Source organism: Saccopteryx leptura, chromosome X, assembly GCF_036850995.1.
Source record: "Saccopteryx leptura isolate mSacLep1 chromosome X, mSacLep1_pri_phased_curated, whole genome shotgun sequence".
Classification (NCBI taxonomy): domain Eukaryota; kingdom Metazoa; phylum Chordata; class Mammalia; order Chiroptera; family Emballonuridae; genus Saccopteryx; species Saccopteryx leptura.
This window is the reverse complement of record NC_089516.1, coordinates 44,486,561-44,501,481: the sequence shown is the minus strand read 5'-3', so window position 1 is coordinate 44,501,481 and position 14,921 is coordinate 44,486,561. Positions and strand designations below refer to the sequence as shown.

The window sequence follows — 14,921 nt, the reverse complement described above, 5'->3', positions numbered from 1 at the left end:
GCCACCACTGGTCAGGCTAAGTTCATCTATTTTTTATTTATTTTTATATAATTATTTTTCATTTATTCATTTTAGAGAGAGGAAAGAGAGAGAAAAAGAAGGGGAGAGAGAAGCAGGAAGCATCAACTCCCACATGTGCTTTGACCAGGCAAGCCTAGAGCTTTGAACCAGTGACCTCATTACTCCAGGTCGATGCTCTATCCACTGCTCCACCACAGGTCAGGCCCTTTTTATATAATTTTATTACAACTACACACAATCCTAAATAGTTCATGTTCTTTATATTAGTAGCTTTTAGTTTTATATAAGTGAGTTATGCTTTATACATTCTTTTGGGAATTATAAGATTTTTTCCCTTAATATTCATCCATACTGTTGGGTATTATTCTAGTTCATTCATTTTGACTCCTGTTGATGACCATCCATTTTTGTTTTCAGGTTTTGCTGTCATGAACAGGATGCCACACATATCCTCACTTTCATGTGCAAGGTTTCTTTTGGATATATTCTTAGGAGAGGACTGGCTGGATGATGAGGTATATTTCACTGTTGAAGGGAATGCCAACTGTTTCCTAAAGTGGTTTCAGTTGTTTACATTCCTTCAATAGGTCAGAAAATCTGGTGGGTGCACATCCTCTCCTACACTTGGTATTTTCAGACTTAAATTTTTGCAAATTGAATGGGTGTATGTAAAATGTCACCTCAACATGTCTTGATTTGTATTCCCTTAATCACTAATGACTTTGAACATCCCTTCATATGTTTGTTGGCTCTATCTTTTTTTCTCTGAAATGGTCTAACAGATCTATTTTTCTTAAACATATCCTAGTACTATTATGACACTCAACAACATTAACAATGATTCCAGGCACTCTGTTACAAGTGTATACATGCCAAATGTACTTCCATTGATTCCATTTCTTCTTTCATTTACTTATTCAATAAACACCCAGACCAGGGCTATAGGAGTTCCCTCAACCTGAGGATTCGGGAACGCCCTCAGCTTTCTACCTCTGTCTGGAGGATACCATGGAGGAGGAGATATTTGACCTTGCTGTTGACAGTATAGGTACTGTCAAGTGAAAGGCAGTACAGCTTCTTCCTCATTTGCCACAGTGACATCTCTCAGAAGGGCAGGGCATCTTCATACTTTCCGTATTGTAGATCATTAGGGAAAGAAAACTGGTTGAAGGGCAGTATCAGTCTTGTCTTAAAACTACATTTGCAAAGTAAGGTAGCTATCACTATGTAGATTTTATTTTACATAGAAATAAAAATAATAGTTTCTTAAAGATGTTTTTAGTGACATATTACATTAGGTTAAGAAAAAGTATTATATAACTATATAATTATTACATTTCATGTATTATTATACTTTTATTTTAGCTTGGGTAGCTGGAGTGGAAAAAATGTAGATTATGGGAACACTCAAACCCCATAACCAACCTCCACAAGCACAGTAGAGGGGAAGCTAACGCTGACTTCTCCCTTTTTTCTCTCCAGTGCTATAGTTGAGGGGCGGGGCCTGCACATTTCTGATTTCTTTCCCTTCTCCCCTCGTGGTGTGATCCAGGAGAGGCCTGTAACCCGTCTTTTACCCCCTTCTCATCCTATGGTATCCGCCAAGAGCTGACAGCCACTGGCATCTCTGCCTCTTTCCAAAGGCCCCTCGGCTTCTCTGAACATTATTTCAGATCCAAAAAGTACAGATCCAAAGACCCCTCCTTCAGGAAGCCTGCCCAGGGAAACGTCTCTAACCCTGCTCCTCCCACCACCTACGAGACACCTCCACTGCTCAGCTCTGTGACAGAGGCTTCCTCATCCTCAGTACTGAACGGCCCCTCCTCCACCATGGCGTACCCCATGAGGAAGCGCGACCCGAGTACGGTCACGTTCCCCACCGCTGGCCAGTGGCACCTAATGCCCTAAAACACTGACTCAGTAGCAACTCCATGTTCACTCTTGGCTGACAGTGGCTTCAAATGTGGTTTTGCGCATGTGCAGAACCACGCCCCATTCCTGCGAAGCTCCAAATCCAGAGAAGGGGCGGTGCTAGGGGTGGTGACCGGAAGCGGCTGTGGTTCTGAGTCGAGGGTTAACAGTAGTCAGGAGAATCTCAGTGCGCTGTGCAGGAGGCGTTTTGCAGTGATGCGGCCCTGGGGAGGGTGAGTGTTGAGGAATTTTGTGTGGTCAGTGAGGTACTCGTTTGTCTAACTGTAGTTGGATGATTCACTGATTACTTTGCAGGATTTCCTCTTTTCTCATATCAATATTAAGGTTTTCAAGTTCACTCTAAAACCCACAAGGTTTGGTGCATTATGTTTGAAGTGTTTTTAAGAGTTGATAATTTTTCTTTTGCACATTGAGTTATTTAGAAGTGCGTTTTCAGTTTACAAAAGTTTATCTGTTTCATGATTTCTAACCTTAGAAAAACGTGGTCTGAAAAATGTCTACATGAAGCTCATTCTTTGAAATATGAGAGGATGCATGGCCTAGTGAGTGGTGAATTTTAGTAAATGTTCCATTTATAACTCGACAATAATATTTAATTATTTAGTTGTCAGTTGTGTTGTACACAATTTGTACAATTTTTTTTTTTATCTGCTTCTTCTGTTCCTGGGAGAGGAGAGATAAATTTTCTACTGTGATGCTGAGTTGTCCATTTCTCCTTCCTGCTGTTCATGATCCATTTGAGTTAAGTTTGTATGAAATGTGAGACTTAGATTGAGGTTTATTTATTTGAATGTCCAGTTACTCAAGCCCCAAGTACTAACGCTACTTATTGAAAAAACTGTCCTTCCTGTTATTTTGCACCTTTGTCAAAAATAAATTGGCAGGCCCTGGCTGGTTGGTTCGGTGGTAGAGCGTCTGCCCCAGGTGTGGATGTCCCTGGTGCGATTCTGGTCAGGGCACACAGGAAAAGCAACCATCTGCTTTTCCACCCCTCCCCCTCCCCTCTATCTACCTACCTATCTATCTCCCCCCTCCCCCCTCTCCTATCCTGCAGTCCTGGCTGGATTGGCTGGAGCTAGTTGGCTCCCAGCACTAAAAAAGCTCAGGCTGCAACTGAGCAACACCCCAGTGGGCAGAACATCGCCCCATAGGTGGCTTGCCCTGTGGATCCGGGTCCTGGCATGTGGGAGTCTGTCTCTCTGCCTTCCCTGCTCTCACATAAATAGATAGAAAGATAGATAGATAGATAGATAGATAGATAGATAGATAGATAGATAGGATAGATTAGATAGATAAGATAGATAGATAGATAGATAGATAGATAAATTAGATAGATAAAGTGAGTAAATGAATGAATGAGTTGGCCATACTTGTGTGGGACTACTTTTTGTTCCATTGATCTGTGTGTTTGTCTACGTGTATCATGAATATATGTTGAATTTTGCCGTACTATATGAATTTATATGATCTTGTGATATTTTATCTTTAGCCTGTGAACATGGAGGAGTACACTGAGTTTTGAATATTGAACCAGCCTTACATTCCTGTAATAAATTTCACTTGATTGTGGTGTATAATTCTCTTTATGTGTTGCAGGAATTGATTAGCTAATACTTTTTTTTTGAGAATTTTTGCATCTAAGTTCATGAGAAATGTTAGTCTATAGTTTTCCTTTTCTGTATTGTCTTTGGTTTTAATATTAAGGCAATACTGACATTGTAGAACGAGCTGGGAAGTGTTATGTTTTCTGGAAGAGATTGTGGAAAAATTATGCTAATTTTTTTTTTTTAAATATGTGGTAGAACTCTGCAGTGAAACCTTCTGGGCCTGGAAATTTTCTTTTGGAAACTTTTTGATTATGTCTTCATTTTCTGTAGTTGTTACATGAGTGTTCAGATTATTTAGTTACTATCTTTTCAGAGTAGCTAATAGTGGATGAGTTGTGGGAGTGTGTGTTTTGTGAGGAATTGGACCATTTCATCCAAGTTGTTGAATTAATGTATATCAAGTTGTGTGTGGTATTCTGTTCCCTTTTAATGGCTGCAGGAACTATAGTTATATCTCCTATTTCATTTCTGTTGGTGATTTGTGTCTTCTTTTTGTCTGTCAGTCTTGCTAGAAGATTACCAATTTTATCAATGTTTTCAAAGAACCAGCTTTTGCTTTCATTGATTTTTCTTTATTTTTCTGTTTTCAATTTCATTGTTTCTGTTTTTAATTTCATTGTTTTCTGCTGTTATGTTTATTACTTCTTTCCTTCTGCTTGTTTTGGGTTTACTTTGCTCTTTTTTTAGTTTCTTAAAGTGGCAATTTAGATGATTGATTTAAGACCTTAATTCTTTTCTAATATAAACATTTAAATTTATAAATTTCCCTTTCAGCACTGCTTTATCTGCATTCCACGAATATCATTATGTTATATTTTTATCTTTATTCATTGTTTTATTTTTGAGAGGGAGAGAGAGAGGGAGAGAGGGGGACAGGGAGAAAGATGAGAAGCATCAACTTGTAATTGCATCACTCACTTTAGTTGTTCATTGATTCCTTGTCATACGATCCTGGATGGGGTGTGGGGGTCCGCTCAAGCCAAGCCAGTGACCACTTGCTCAAGCTGGAGATTCTGTGCTCAAGTTAGCAAACCTATGCTTAAGCCGAATGAGCCTGCGCTTAAGCTGTGACCTCAGTGTTTTGAATCTGGGATCTCAGCGTCCCAGGTTGACGCTTTCTCCACTGTGCCACCACTGGTCAGGCTACTTTTTAATTTCCTTTGAGACTTCCTCTTTGATCCATGGATTATCTAGAAATGTATTTCTTAATTCCTGAGTGTTTGGAGGCTTTCCTGTTATCTTTTTGTTATTGATTATCTAGTTCAATGCTCTTAAAATCAAGGAACATATGCTTTATAATTTAATTTGTTTAGGTTTGTTTTATGACCCTAGATATTGTATGTTTGAGAGAATGTTGCATGGGTGCTTGAAGAGAAAGTGTGTTTGTTCTGTTACTATTTGGCTGGAGTAGGGTGAGTATATTCAGTTCAGCCACACTTTCCTTGGTTCTTTGATTAAGGGGAGTAGGCTTTTCTTCGAGTTTTGTTTGTCTGTGCCTGTTGACAATTTTGAGTTACAGGCTTCTCCAGCGCCTTGTCTGACACATGGGAGGGAGAATGAAACCCAGGGAACTCATCGCTGTAATAATGTTCTCCAGTCCCTGAGGTCTGGGCTGGCCACCTTTCCTTTCTACTTTTCAGTCTTTGTATTTGTTGTCTTATGTCATTTTTGTTCTAGTCTCTTCTACATTCATTGTTCTCTTCTATGTCTTTTCCTCTGTTAACCTTGTTAATTTATGTTTTTTGCTAGGGGAGCACCTCTTTCACATCAATATTAAACTGTGTTGCTGCACAGTTATACATGATATCCCACAATAACTACTTTGAACCACTGCCTTATCTGGGAAAGATTATTCCTCTCACATTATATATATATAATGTGAGAGGAATAATCTCTCACATTATTTTTTTACATCATATATATATAATATATATAATGGTCAGGCTACTTTTTAATTTCCTTTGAGACTTCCATATATATATATATATATATATATATATAAACTCTATCTGGTTTGTTAGTGCATTATTTACGACATTGGTCATCTCAAAGATCCAACTCTTTGTTTGCTTTAAACTTCCCATTGTTATACTTATTTGATCATTCAAAATTTTATTTTTATTCAGTACTACTTTATTTTTGGGGAGGTTAGCTTAATTTCGTTTTTTCTGTTTTGAATGTTTTAGGTGGAACATAGTTCTTTTTTGTAATATTTATTTTTTAATTAAAAATAAAGCCATTTAAAGCTGCACACTTCACTTTATATATAAGTTTAGTATGTTCTGTGACTGCTGGTAAACATTGTGTAGCTTCTGTATTGATTTCCCTCTTTGGTCCTGGGTTATTTAGGAAACGGTTTCTTTTCTTTTAAAACAGACTTATTTAGATATATTCCAGTATCATAAAATTCACCCATTTCAAGTATACAGTTCAGTGTTTTTCTGTTTTGTTTTGTTTTAAAGTGAGAGGAGGGGTGATAGGCTCCTGCATGTGCTCCGACCGGGATCCACCCCGCAACCCCTGTCTGGGTCTGATGCTTGAATCAACGGAGCTATCCTCAGCACCCAGGGCCAACACTCAAACCAATCGAGCCACTGGCTGCAAGAGGAGAAGAGTGAGAGAAAGAGGAGAGAGAGAGGGAGAGAGCAGATAGTCACTTCTTGTGTGCCCTGACCGGGATTGATCCTGGGACGTCCACAAGCCGGGCTGATGCTCTATCCACTGCGCAAAACTGGCCAGGACCCAATCCAGTAGTCTTAAGTACATTCACAGAATTATGCAATCATCACCACAATGTGATTTTAGCACATTTTCAACCTTGTACACATTAGCAGACATTCACCATTCATGCCACCTCCAAACCCCCAGCTTTAGGAAATCTTTAATCAATTTTCTGTCTCTGTGTATTTGCCCATTTTAGACGTTTTATATGAATGGAATTAGAAAATATGTGTTCTTCTGTGACTGGCATCTTTCATGTAAGATAATGATTTTAAGGTTCATTCATGTTGTAGCATGTATTATTACTTTTTATTGCTAAATAACTTTATTGTGTGGATATTCCACATTTGGTTATCCATTCTTCAGTTGATGTATATTTAGGTAGTTTTCATTTTTTGACTACTGTGAATATTTGTGTACAGTTTTGGAGTAGACATGTGTTTTCACTTTTTTGGTGTCGATACCTAGGACTGGAACTGCTGGGTCATGTGATGACTCTGTGGGTAACATTTTGCCAAACTGTTTTTCAGAATGGCTGCATTTTTTTTTTTTTACAATTCTACCAGCAATGTATGAGAGTTCCAGGTTATTCATACCTTAGGAAGACTTGCTATTGTCTCATAATTAATGGAAAATTTTGATTTTGATTTACGTTTCCCTAATGACTAATGAAATTGAACACTTTATACTATGATCAGAGAATGTAGCCTGTTAATTTCCAACATTAAAACACCTATCAGATTTTTTTTGTGGACAAGTTACTTGATAGAATTTTGTAAAAGTTCCATGGGCATAAAAAAAGAAAGCAGCCCTGGCCGGTTGGCACAGTGGTAGAGCTTCGGCCTGGCGTGCAGGAGTCCCGGGTTCGATTCCCGGCCAGGGCACACAGGAGAAGCGCCCATCTGCTTCTCCACCCCTCCCCCTCTCCTTCCTCTCTGTCTCTCTCTTCCCCTTCTGCAGCCAAGGCTCTATTGGAGCAAAGTTGGTCCGCGCACTGAGGATGGCTCCATGGCCTCTGCCTCAGGTGCTAGAATGGCCCTGGTTGCAACAGATGGTCGGAGCATCGCCCCCTGGTGGGCATGCCGGGTGGATCCCGGTCGGGTGCATGCGGGAGTCTGTCTGACTGCCTCCCCATTTCCAACTTAAGAAAAATACAAAAAAAAAAAAGCATATTCTCTTTCTTTGGTATGACATCATCTTTATGAGTTTAAAAACTTACTTGTTCATGCCTTTTACTTTGCTCCTTACTTACTTTACTTCCTTGTTTTCTCTTCATCCTGTCTCTCATTTTTGTTGTCTTAATTAAATTCCTCTTCATTTTATGTGGATATTTTCCCATTCCTATAAAGAATGACTGAATCTGTAGTGCCCCTCCTCTATTGGTTGACTAGAATAAAATTGTACCTCAGCTTGGACACTGAGACACCCTTTCCTCCCTCAATAAGAGGATAAACAGTTTTTTACCTTTGAGTATTTTTGAGGTAATTAAACAATTTTAGTCCCGGGCTATTAATATTTTCCTTATTCCAAATCACAGTCATGTTTTCAGTATCTACTCAGAACTACTTTTATTTTTAGCCTACTACTAACAGGTGCCATTGGTATGGTGTTGAGAATGTGAACTTTGAAGCCAGGTAGATTGTCGCATGTATAAAGTGAAATAATGATTACAGCAACACATAGATGACAGGATTGTTGTGCAAATTAAATGAGGTACCTGCTTTTGCACATTATATGATTCCCCATAATAACAATACTTGCTAATATCAATTAAAACTTCACTTGGGCCATTCTGGTGCTAAGTGCCTTACAAACACCATCTTATTTAATTTTCACAAGCCCTTGAGACAGTTTTGACTCATTTTGAAAAAAAAATAACTGAAGAAGCATTTTATATTCTCATAGCTAAAAGTTGGCCAAGATAGAATTTAAGCCCTTTTTAATTTTAGTGTAAATCTGTGGCCTCACTCACATTTTATTTTGATTAATAACTGGAATTGGTATTGTTAGACCTTGTCTATCCCACAGCATCCAGTGCCGTGAGCTGTACTCTGGTGCCCCCAAGTAACGTTTGTGGGGTGAATGCTCAATGACTCACCATGTGAATACTTTTCTTTCTAGGTTTCTTGGAGTCTCTGTGAAGTCCCCAGACTAGACTCCATAGTGAAGGCTGCAGGATCTTTCCTCTGGTCCCAGCAGCTCTGGTTGAGTCCGTGGACCCTGCCCAGCCATAGGCTCCTGGGAAAAGCTGTTGTCCTCAAGAGATCCTGAGGGCTGAGTCCCAGAGTAAACATGCCAGCCAACCAGAGCTCTCCCCAGTGGTCCTTGGCCCTGACTGCAGGAAGAAGAGAAAACTCCTGTGAGGTAAGGAGGAGGAAGAGGCACCCAAGGGCAGGAATTTATTCAGAATGAATGATAACATTGCATTATTTTAATATGTATGACTTAAAAAAATTAGGTAACATAATCAGAGGATTTTTATTGGTAATTTATTTATCCCTTGTGTGAATTTCCTTCTCCTGTTCATTGCTGATTTATTTATTTTAAATAGTTTTTTTTTATATTAAGGTTTTTTTAGGTTTTATTTATTCATTTTAGAGAGGGGAGAGAGAGACAGAGAGAAGGGGGGAGGAACAGGAAGCATCAACTTCCATATGTGCCTTGACCAGGCAAGCCCGGGGTTTTGAACCGGTGACCTCAGAGTTCCAGGTTGACACTTTATCCACTGTGCCACCATAGGTCAGGCTTAATATTAAGGTTAATAATCCATTATCATCATTATCATTTCTTGTATATTTTTGTATCTTTTCACATCGTAATTTAAAGTCAGTTTTTAGTTTGATTTACAAATGGTAAAAGTTGCCAGTAGTTTCTAAGTCTTCTTTTAAAAAATGGCTCTTTCCAGCTTTATTTCTCCCCGATTCCAGCTCCCTAGAGGTAAGCACTTAATCTTTTTAACAGGTTTTCTTATTTTTATTTTTATTTTTGGGCATTATTTATTGACTTTCCACTATAGGAGGTGGAGATTTAGCTTTTCTGCACACCCTCACTCACATACACATTTGTCTGTAAATATCATTGTTTTGATCAGATCCACCATCAATGTTTATTACTGTGAAAGTTTATAGTATGAATCTTGTGGTATCCATGCTGTAGTTACTATTTCTATACAACTTTTTATTTTCCTTAGAATTAACAGTTTTCTAGTTTAGTAATTTCCTTTACTATATACATATCAATAATTCAACTCCAAATTCTTCCTCGTTGTTTAAATCTCCTCTCTATGTATTCAGACATATTAGGTAATAATCATAGTGACAATAATTGTAAACACATATAATGTTTACTGTGTGCCCAGCACTATTATATACACACAAAACATACTAACACATCTTCATAACAACCTCAAGAAGTGGATGCCATTGTTATTCTCATTTTATAGAGGGAAACTAAAGCATAGAGAAAAGCAATGTGGCCTAAGACCATACAGCTAGTAGTAGGTGCGGCTGATCTCAACTCTGGGCATCAATGTCTTCTCTTTATAGAAATCTTTTTTGGAACTTACTGCGTTGCTGGAGGCTGATCTGGTTGCTCTCTCAGCTTCACACACAGCGGTTATCTTGGTGTCTTCTCTTTGCCATCCCCCAAGAAATCTTTTTCACCTCCGTCTTGTTGCATATCCGCTTTCCTAGGGATCCTGTGTCTTTCTCTTTCTTGGTTTATTTACCCTCTCATTTTGTGGGAGCACATCCTCCAATCTATCCTTGAAAATGGATACATGACAGATAGATTTTATGAAACTTGGCATGTCTGAAAATGTCATGCCAAAATATATTTATTTAATATATATAATTGTAGAAATAAATTTATACAAGTAAAAAAGTAATAAATGCCTGTGATGCTAAATATATCTTTTTGCCTAGATACAGAGTTTTAGGTTGGAAATTATTTTTGTGCATAATTTTAAAAGCCTTTTTCCACATACATATTTTCTCTGCTTTTCAAAAAACTTTTCTTATTTGGTTTTTGATCCTTTTTTCTTTTAGTCTTTATTCTACAGATTTCCATTTCTTTCCCTTTTGATTTTCTTTCAAGTAGTTTTTTTTTTTTGCACTTAACAGTTCTTTATTCTAGCACTTGTTTTTTTTTTGAATTCAAGTGTCCACTCAATATAACTTCCTCACCCCCAACCCCTTATCCCTCATTACCGTTCCTTTGCTCCCTTCCCTCAAGCTCCCTCCCCCCTTCCCTTTGGGATTTGCTGTCCTGTTATCTATATCTACGTGTTATGTATATATAGTTTCACTAATCCCTTCACCTTCTCTGATCCCATCCCCTCATCCCCCTTCCTTCTGATAGCTGTCCCTCTGCTCCCTGTAACCCCACATCTGCCTCTATTCCATGCTCAGTTCACTTTGTTCATTAGATTCCACATATAAGTGAGATCACATGATATTTGTCTTTCTCTGCCTGGCTTATTTCACTTAGCATAATAATCTCCAGGTCCATCCATGCTGTTGCAAAAGTTAAGATTTCCTTCTTTTTCAGGGCTGTGTAGTATTCCATTGTACCACACTTTTTGATCCACTTGTCCACTGACGGACACTTGGGCTGTTTCCAGATCTTGGCTGTTGCAAACAATGCTGCCATAAACATGGGGGTGCATATCTTCTTTTTTTGTTTGTTTGTATTTCAGAGACAGAGAGAGTCAGAGAGAGAGGGATAGACAGACAGGAATGGAAAGATGAGAAGCATCAATCATTAGTTTTTCGTTGCGTGTTGCAACACCTTAGTTGTTCTTTGATTGCTTTCTCATATGTGCCTTGACCATGGGCCTTCAGCAGACTAACTCCTTGCTGGAGCCAGCAACCTTGGGTCCAAGCTGATAAGCTTTTGCTCAAACCAGACGAGCCCGCACTCAAGCTGGCGACCTCAGGGCCTTGAACCTGGGTCCTCGGCATCCCAGTCCAACATTCTATCCACTGCACCACCGCCTGGTCAGGCGCATATCTTCTTTTGAATCAGTGATTTGGTATTCTTAGGATATATTCCTAAAAGTGGGATTGCTGTGTCAAAAGGCAGATCCATTTTTAATTTTTTGAGAAAACTCCATACTCTTCTCCACAGTTACCGCACAAGTCTGCATTCCCACCAGCAGTGCAGGAGGGTTCCCTTTTCTCCACACTCTTGTCAGCACTTATTGTTTGTTGATTTTTTACTGAGCACCATTCTGAGAGGTGTGAGGTGACATCTCACTGTGGTTTCAATTTGCATTTCTCTGATGATTAATGACATTGAATATTTTTTCATATGCCTATTTGCTGTGGACCAGCACAGCTCCTAATAATGGTGCAGAATTAAGGAAACACACTTATTAAGAAAAAATGGGACCGGGAGGACTTCAAATGCTGATGGCAATATCCGAGTGCCCCATAGCCCCAGTTTGCTTTATTATGTAGCCATATACAAATCAAGGAAGTCCTTGATACAAAGTTACACATCCAGGCTAAAACAGGAACTCTCCCAAGGCATAAACAGGATGCATTAGTGAAATCTACTAACATCTGAAAACAAACAAAGAGTCAGAGGAAGAGCATGTAAATTGCTTCCAGCAAGTCAAGGAAGCAAGTGAAGTGGGTGCAATACTCAGCTTCATAGCCAATATGAAGGGGGGAGAACTTAGCCTTTCGCTAAGCCTCGAGTCTACAAAGGCTTTTTGCCATTTACGGTCCAGAACATATCCTCCTTTCCTTTTTTATTTTTAATTTGTGTGCTGAGATTTGCACTCATCTGATTTCCTAGTTTCCCTGATTCTAATTTGGAAGCAGGCTGAAAAAATACAGAACAAACACAAAATTAGTATAGCCAATGCTAACAGATACCCAAACAAACATTCTAATACATTACAGTGATTAAAGCCTTTAAGCAAATTCTTGGCCAATATAACAAGAATCTATAAAAGAGTAATGTCCTTAACATGTTCACCAAGTCAAAGTTGGCCCCAACACCATTTCAAATCTCTGCAAATGCAACCCAACCCCAGTTCAGTCCATGAAAAGCTGTCACAGAAGCAGGAGTCCAGGAAAAGTCCACATCCAGGAAAAGTCTGCATGGCACTGGAATTGCTGTCACACTTCCACACTCTGCAGCTAGTGTCAAAGTCCCAATGACCGCTGCTTCTAGCTGGTAATGATTCAGGTAGACTGGAAAAGCCATCTGCATCATGTGTGGAGATGGAGCTTCTGTTCTCCTAAGCTTGGAGAGATGAGACCAGGGTGCTTTTTCTTGGAGCTCTGCAAATGTGGCGTGGTAAAGAGAAAATTGGGATACACTAAGCTGGGTGGTAGAGGTAAATTTGTAAATTGGAAAAAAAGGAAAAAAGGAGTTCTAAATTAGGAATAGGTCCCAACCTGAAATATGAGTGGGGCATTGAGGCAGGAGGAATAAAGGAAACACTATATATTAAACAAAGCAGCAGAAAATAGGACTATCAACACCCACAACAGAGATCTTTGAGGGAAGAATAAGAAACCTGAATATTCAGGCAAGACATAGTTAAGTGGCCCTTCTGTAAATGAGATCAGTTTACCTGCTACTTGGAAGAAATACCCTAGGCTCATCCACAGTGTCGTAGATGGGGCCGATGGCCCTGGGCACCTTCAGCCTTCAGTGGCAAACTCCAGCTTTCTGGGCAAGGTTAGGTCATAGGTGGCTGGAGCAGGGCTGGAAGAGACTGAACCCTCCCTTAGAAGAGCGAGGGGGAAGCCTACCTTCCAGTGTCCCTTCTTCCTCAGAGCAAAGGCACGTAAGCCTGGCAGGCTTTGACTCAATGACCTTCCTTTCCACTATTGAAGCAGGGCCCAGATGGAGTCCTATGAGACCCCTTTGAGGCGCTGAAGCCTTAAGGGCATATCCAAAGAGCTGGTATTTCACCTGATCTCTATTGGGCTTTTTCTGCCTCTTGGTACCTTAAAAGCCATGCTCAGATGATCTTGCTGAGGGGTTTGAGGATCCCATCTGCCTATATAAACATTTTCCGTATATCTGGAGCTATTTGGAAAAAGACAAAACAGTGTTATTAAGTGGATCAAATAAGAGAGGGTAGAAGTTTGCAGGAGAAAAAGATTTGGCATTTCCTGTTCATCAGCATTCAAAAGAAATTTTTTTTTTAAGTAAAAAGCATGATATGGTAGACCCGTAGGAGTTCCAGGATATTACTCCCCCTTTTAAATTTTTTAAAATTGACCTTAAAATATTTGCTGAGTACACTTTAATAATACCTTGACTTTAAAGATGATAAGAAATACCCGTAATTTGAAAGGTTTGACAAAATACAGTAAATGCTTTTGCTACATATGCAGGAGCATTGTCCGTTTTAATCACATCAAGAAGTCCAATAATAAAAAATGCATACAGACAATGAATCATAACATGCTTAGCAGCCTCTCCTGTTCTAGCAGAGGCTACTATAAATCCAGAATAAGTATCCACTGTAACATGGACATAGGACTGTTTGCCAAATGAAGGTATATGAGTAAACATCCATTTGCCAAAGTTGTCCTGGTAGTAGTCCTTGAGGGATAACTCCAAATGAAGGGACAGATTGTAGTATAGGACCCCTTGGACAGGATTTACCAATCTGCCGTACTGCTTCCCGAGAAAGTTGAAACTGTTTACACAGGGCTGCAGCGTTCTGGTGATGAATAGTATGAGACTGAATTGCTCAATCTGTCATGGTTGCTCCAAATCATTTTCTTTTGGATAGCTTGATCAACAAGGGCATTCTCTTGTGCTAAAGCTCCAGGGAGCATGGAATAAGCTTAAGTATGTCCTATAAAACATGGAGCTCTATGTTGACATACAAGTCTTTGAAGAAGGAGAAACTGCTGAAATATTCAATAGTTCATCAGCAGTTGTCCCTAAGACAGCAGTCTCTATAGTGGAAACAACCATAAGTAAATATTTGCTGTCTGTATATAGATTAAAGGAGGAATATGGCAAATGCTGAAAAGCCATGATTATGGCATGTAATTCTACTCTTAGAGCTGATTTTAAGTTGACTGTTTCAGTATAAAGTTGTCCATTGATTATTAAGCCTGCTATTCCTGAGCTGGACCCATTAGTAAAGATTGTAGGTGCTTCAGGAATGGGCTCATTAACAATTGTTTTAGGAAATACAAATGTAACTTTTATCAGCTGGGTAGTGAGCTGTAAAATTTGCAAAAGCCATTTGCTTAGTGGAAGTTTTTCAGAGCCATTGTTATTGATCCTTTGAAAAAAGGAACAACAATAATTTGAGGCTCAAAACCTATAAGCTGTAAGGGTCACCTATGCCTCTTGATAATCAAGGAGGCAACAAGATCAAAATAAGGAGATAAAACTTTCTTAGGAGTAACAGCTAAATGAATCCATTCAATAGGACGTGAAGCTTGGCACAGTAGTCCCATTGGAGTATAACTCAAGGGACAAATTAGTAAGGCAATTGATTCTTCAGAATTTATGCATTTTGGTTGTGCTTGTTGCAAGGCTTTTTCTACAAACTTTAAAGCTTGCTGTCCTGCAGCTGTAAGTAGCCGAGGAGAAGCTGGTTCAGCAGAGTCTCTAAGACTATCAAAAAGTGGTTTCAGGCCCTGGCCGGTT

The 14,921-nt window shown here is 39.2% G+C and overlaps 1 protein-coding gene across 1 annotated transcript in view; it reads left to right on the top strand.

The window, feature by feature from the left end:
* The first annotated feature begins 2,065 nt into the window (after nucleotides 1-2,065).
* Nucleotides 2,066-14,921, top strand: part of ZNF81 (zinc finger protein 81) — a 119,109-nt gene continuing 106,253 nt past the window's right edge. The window contains exons 1-2 of the mRNA XM_066356913.1: nucleotides 2,066-2,165; nucleotides 8,403-8,645. Coding sequence (XP_066213010.1) covers nucleotides 8,574-8,645 — 72 coding nt within the window. The 5' untranslated portion in view covers nucleotides 2,066-2,165; nucleotides 8,403-8,573. The remainder of the gene's footprint in view (nucleotides 2,166-8,402; nucleotides 8,646-14,921) is intronic.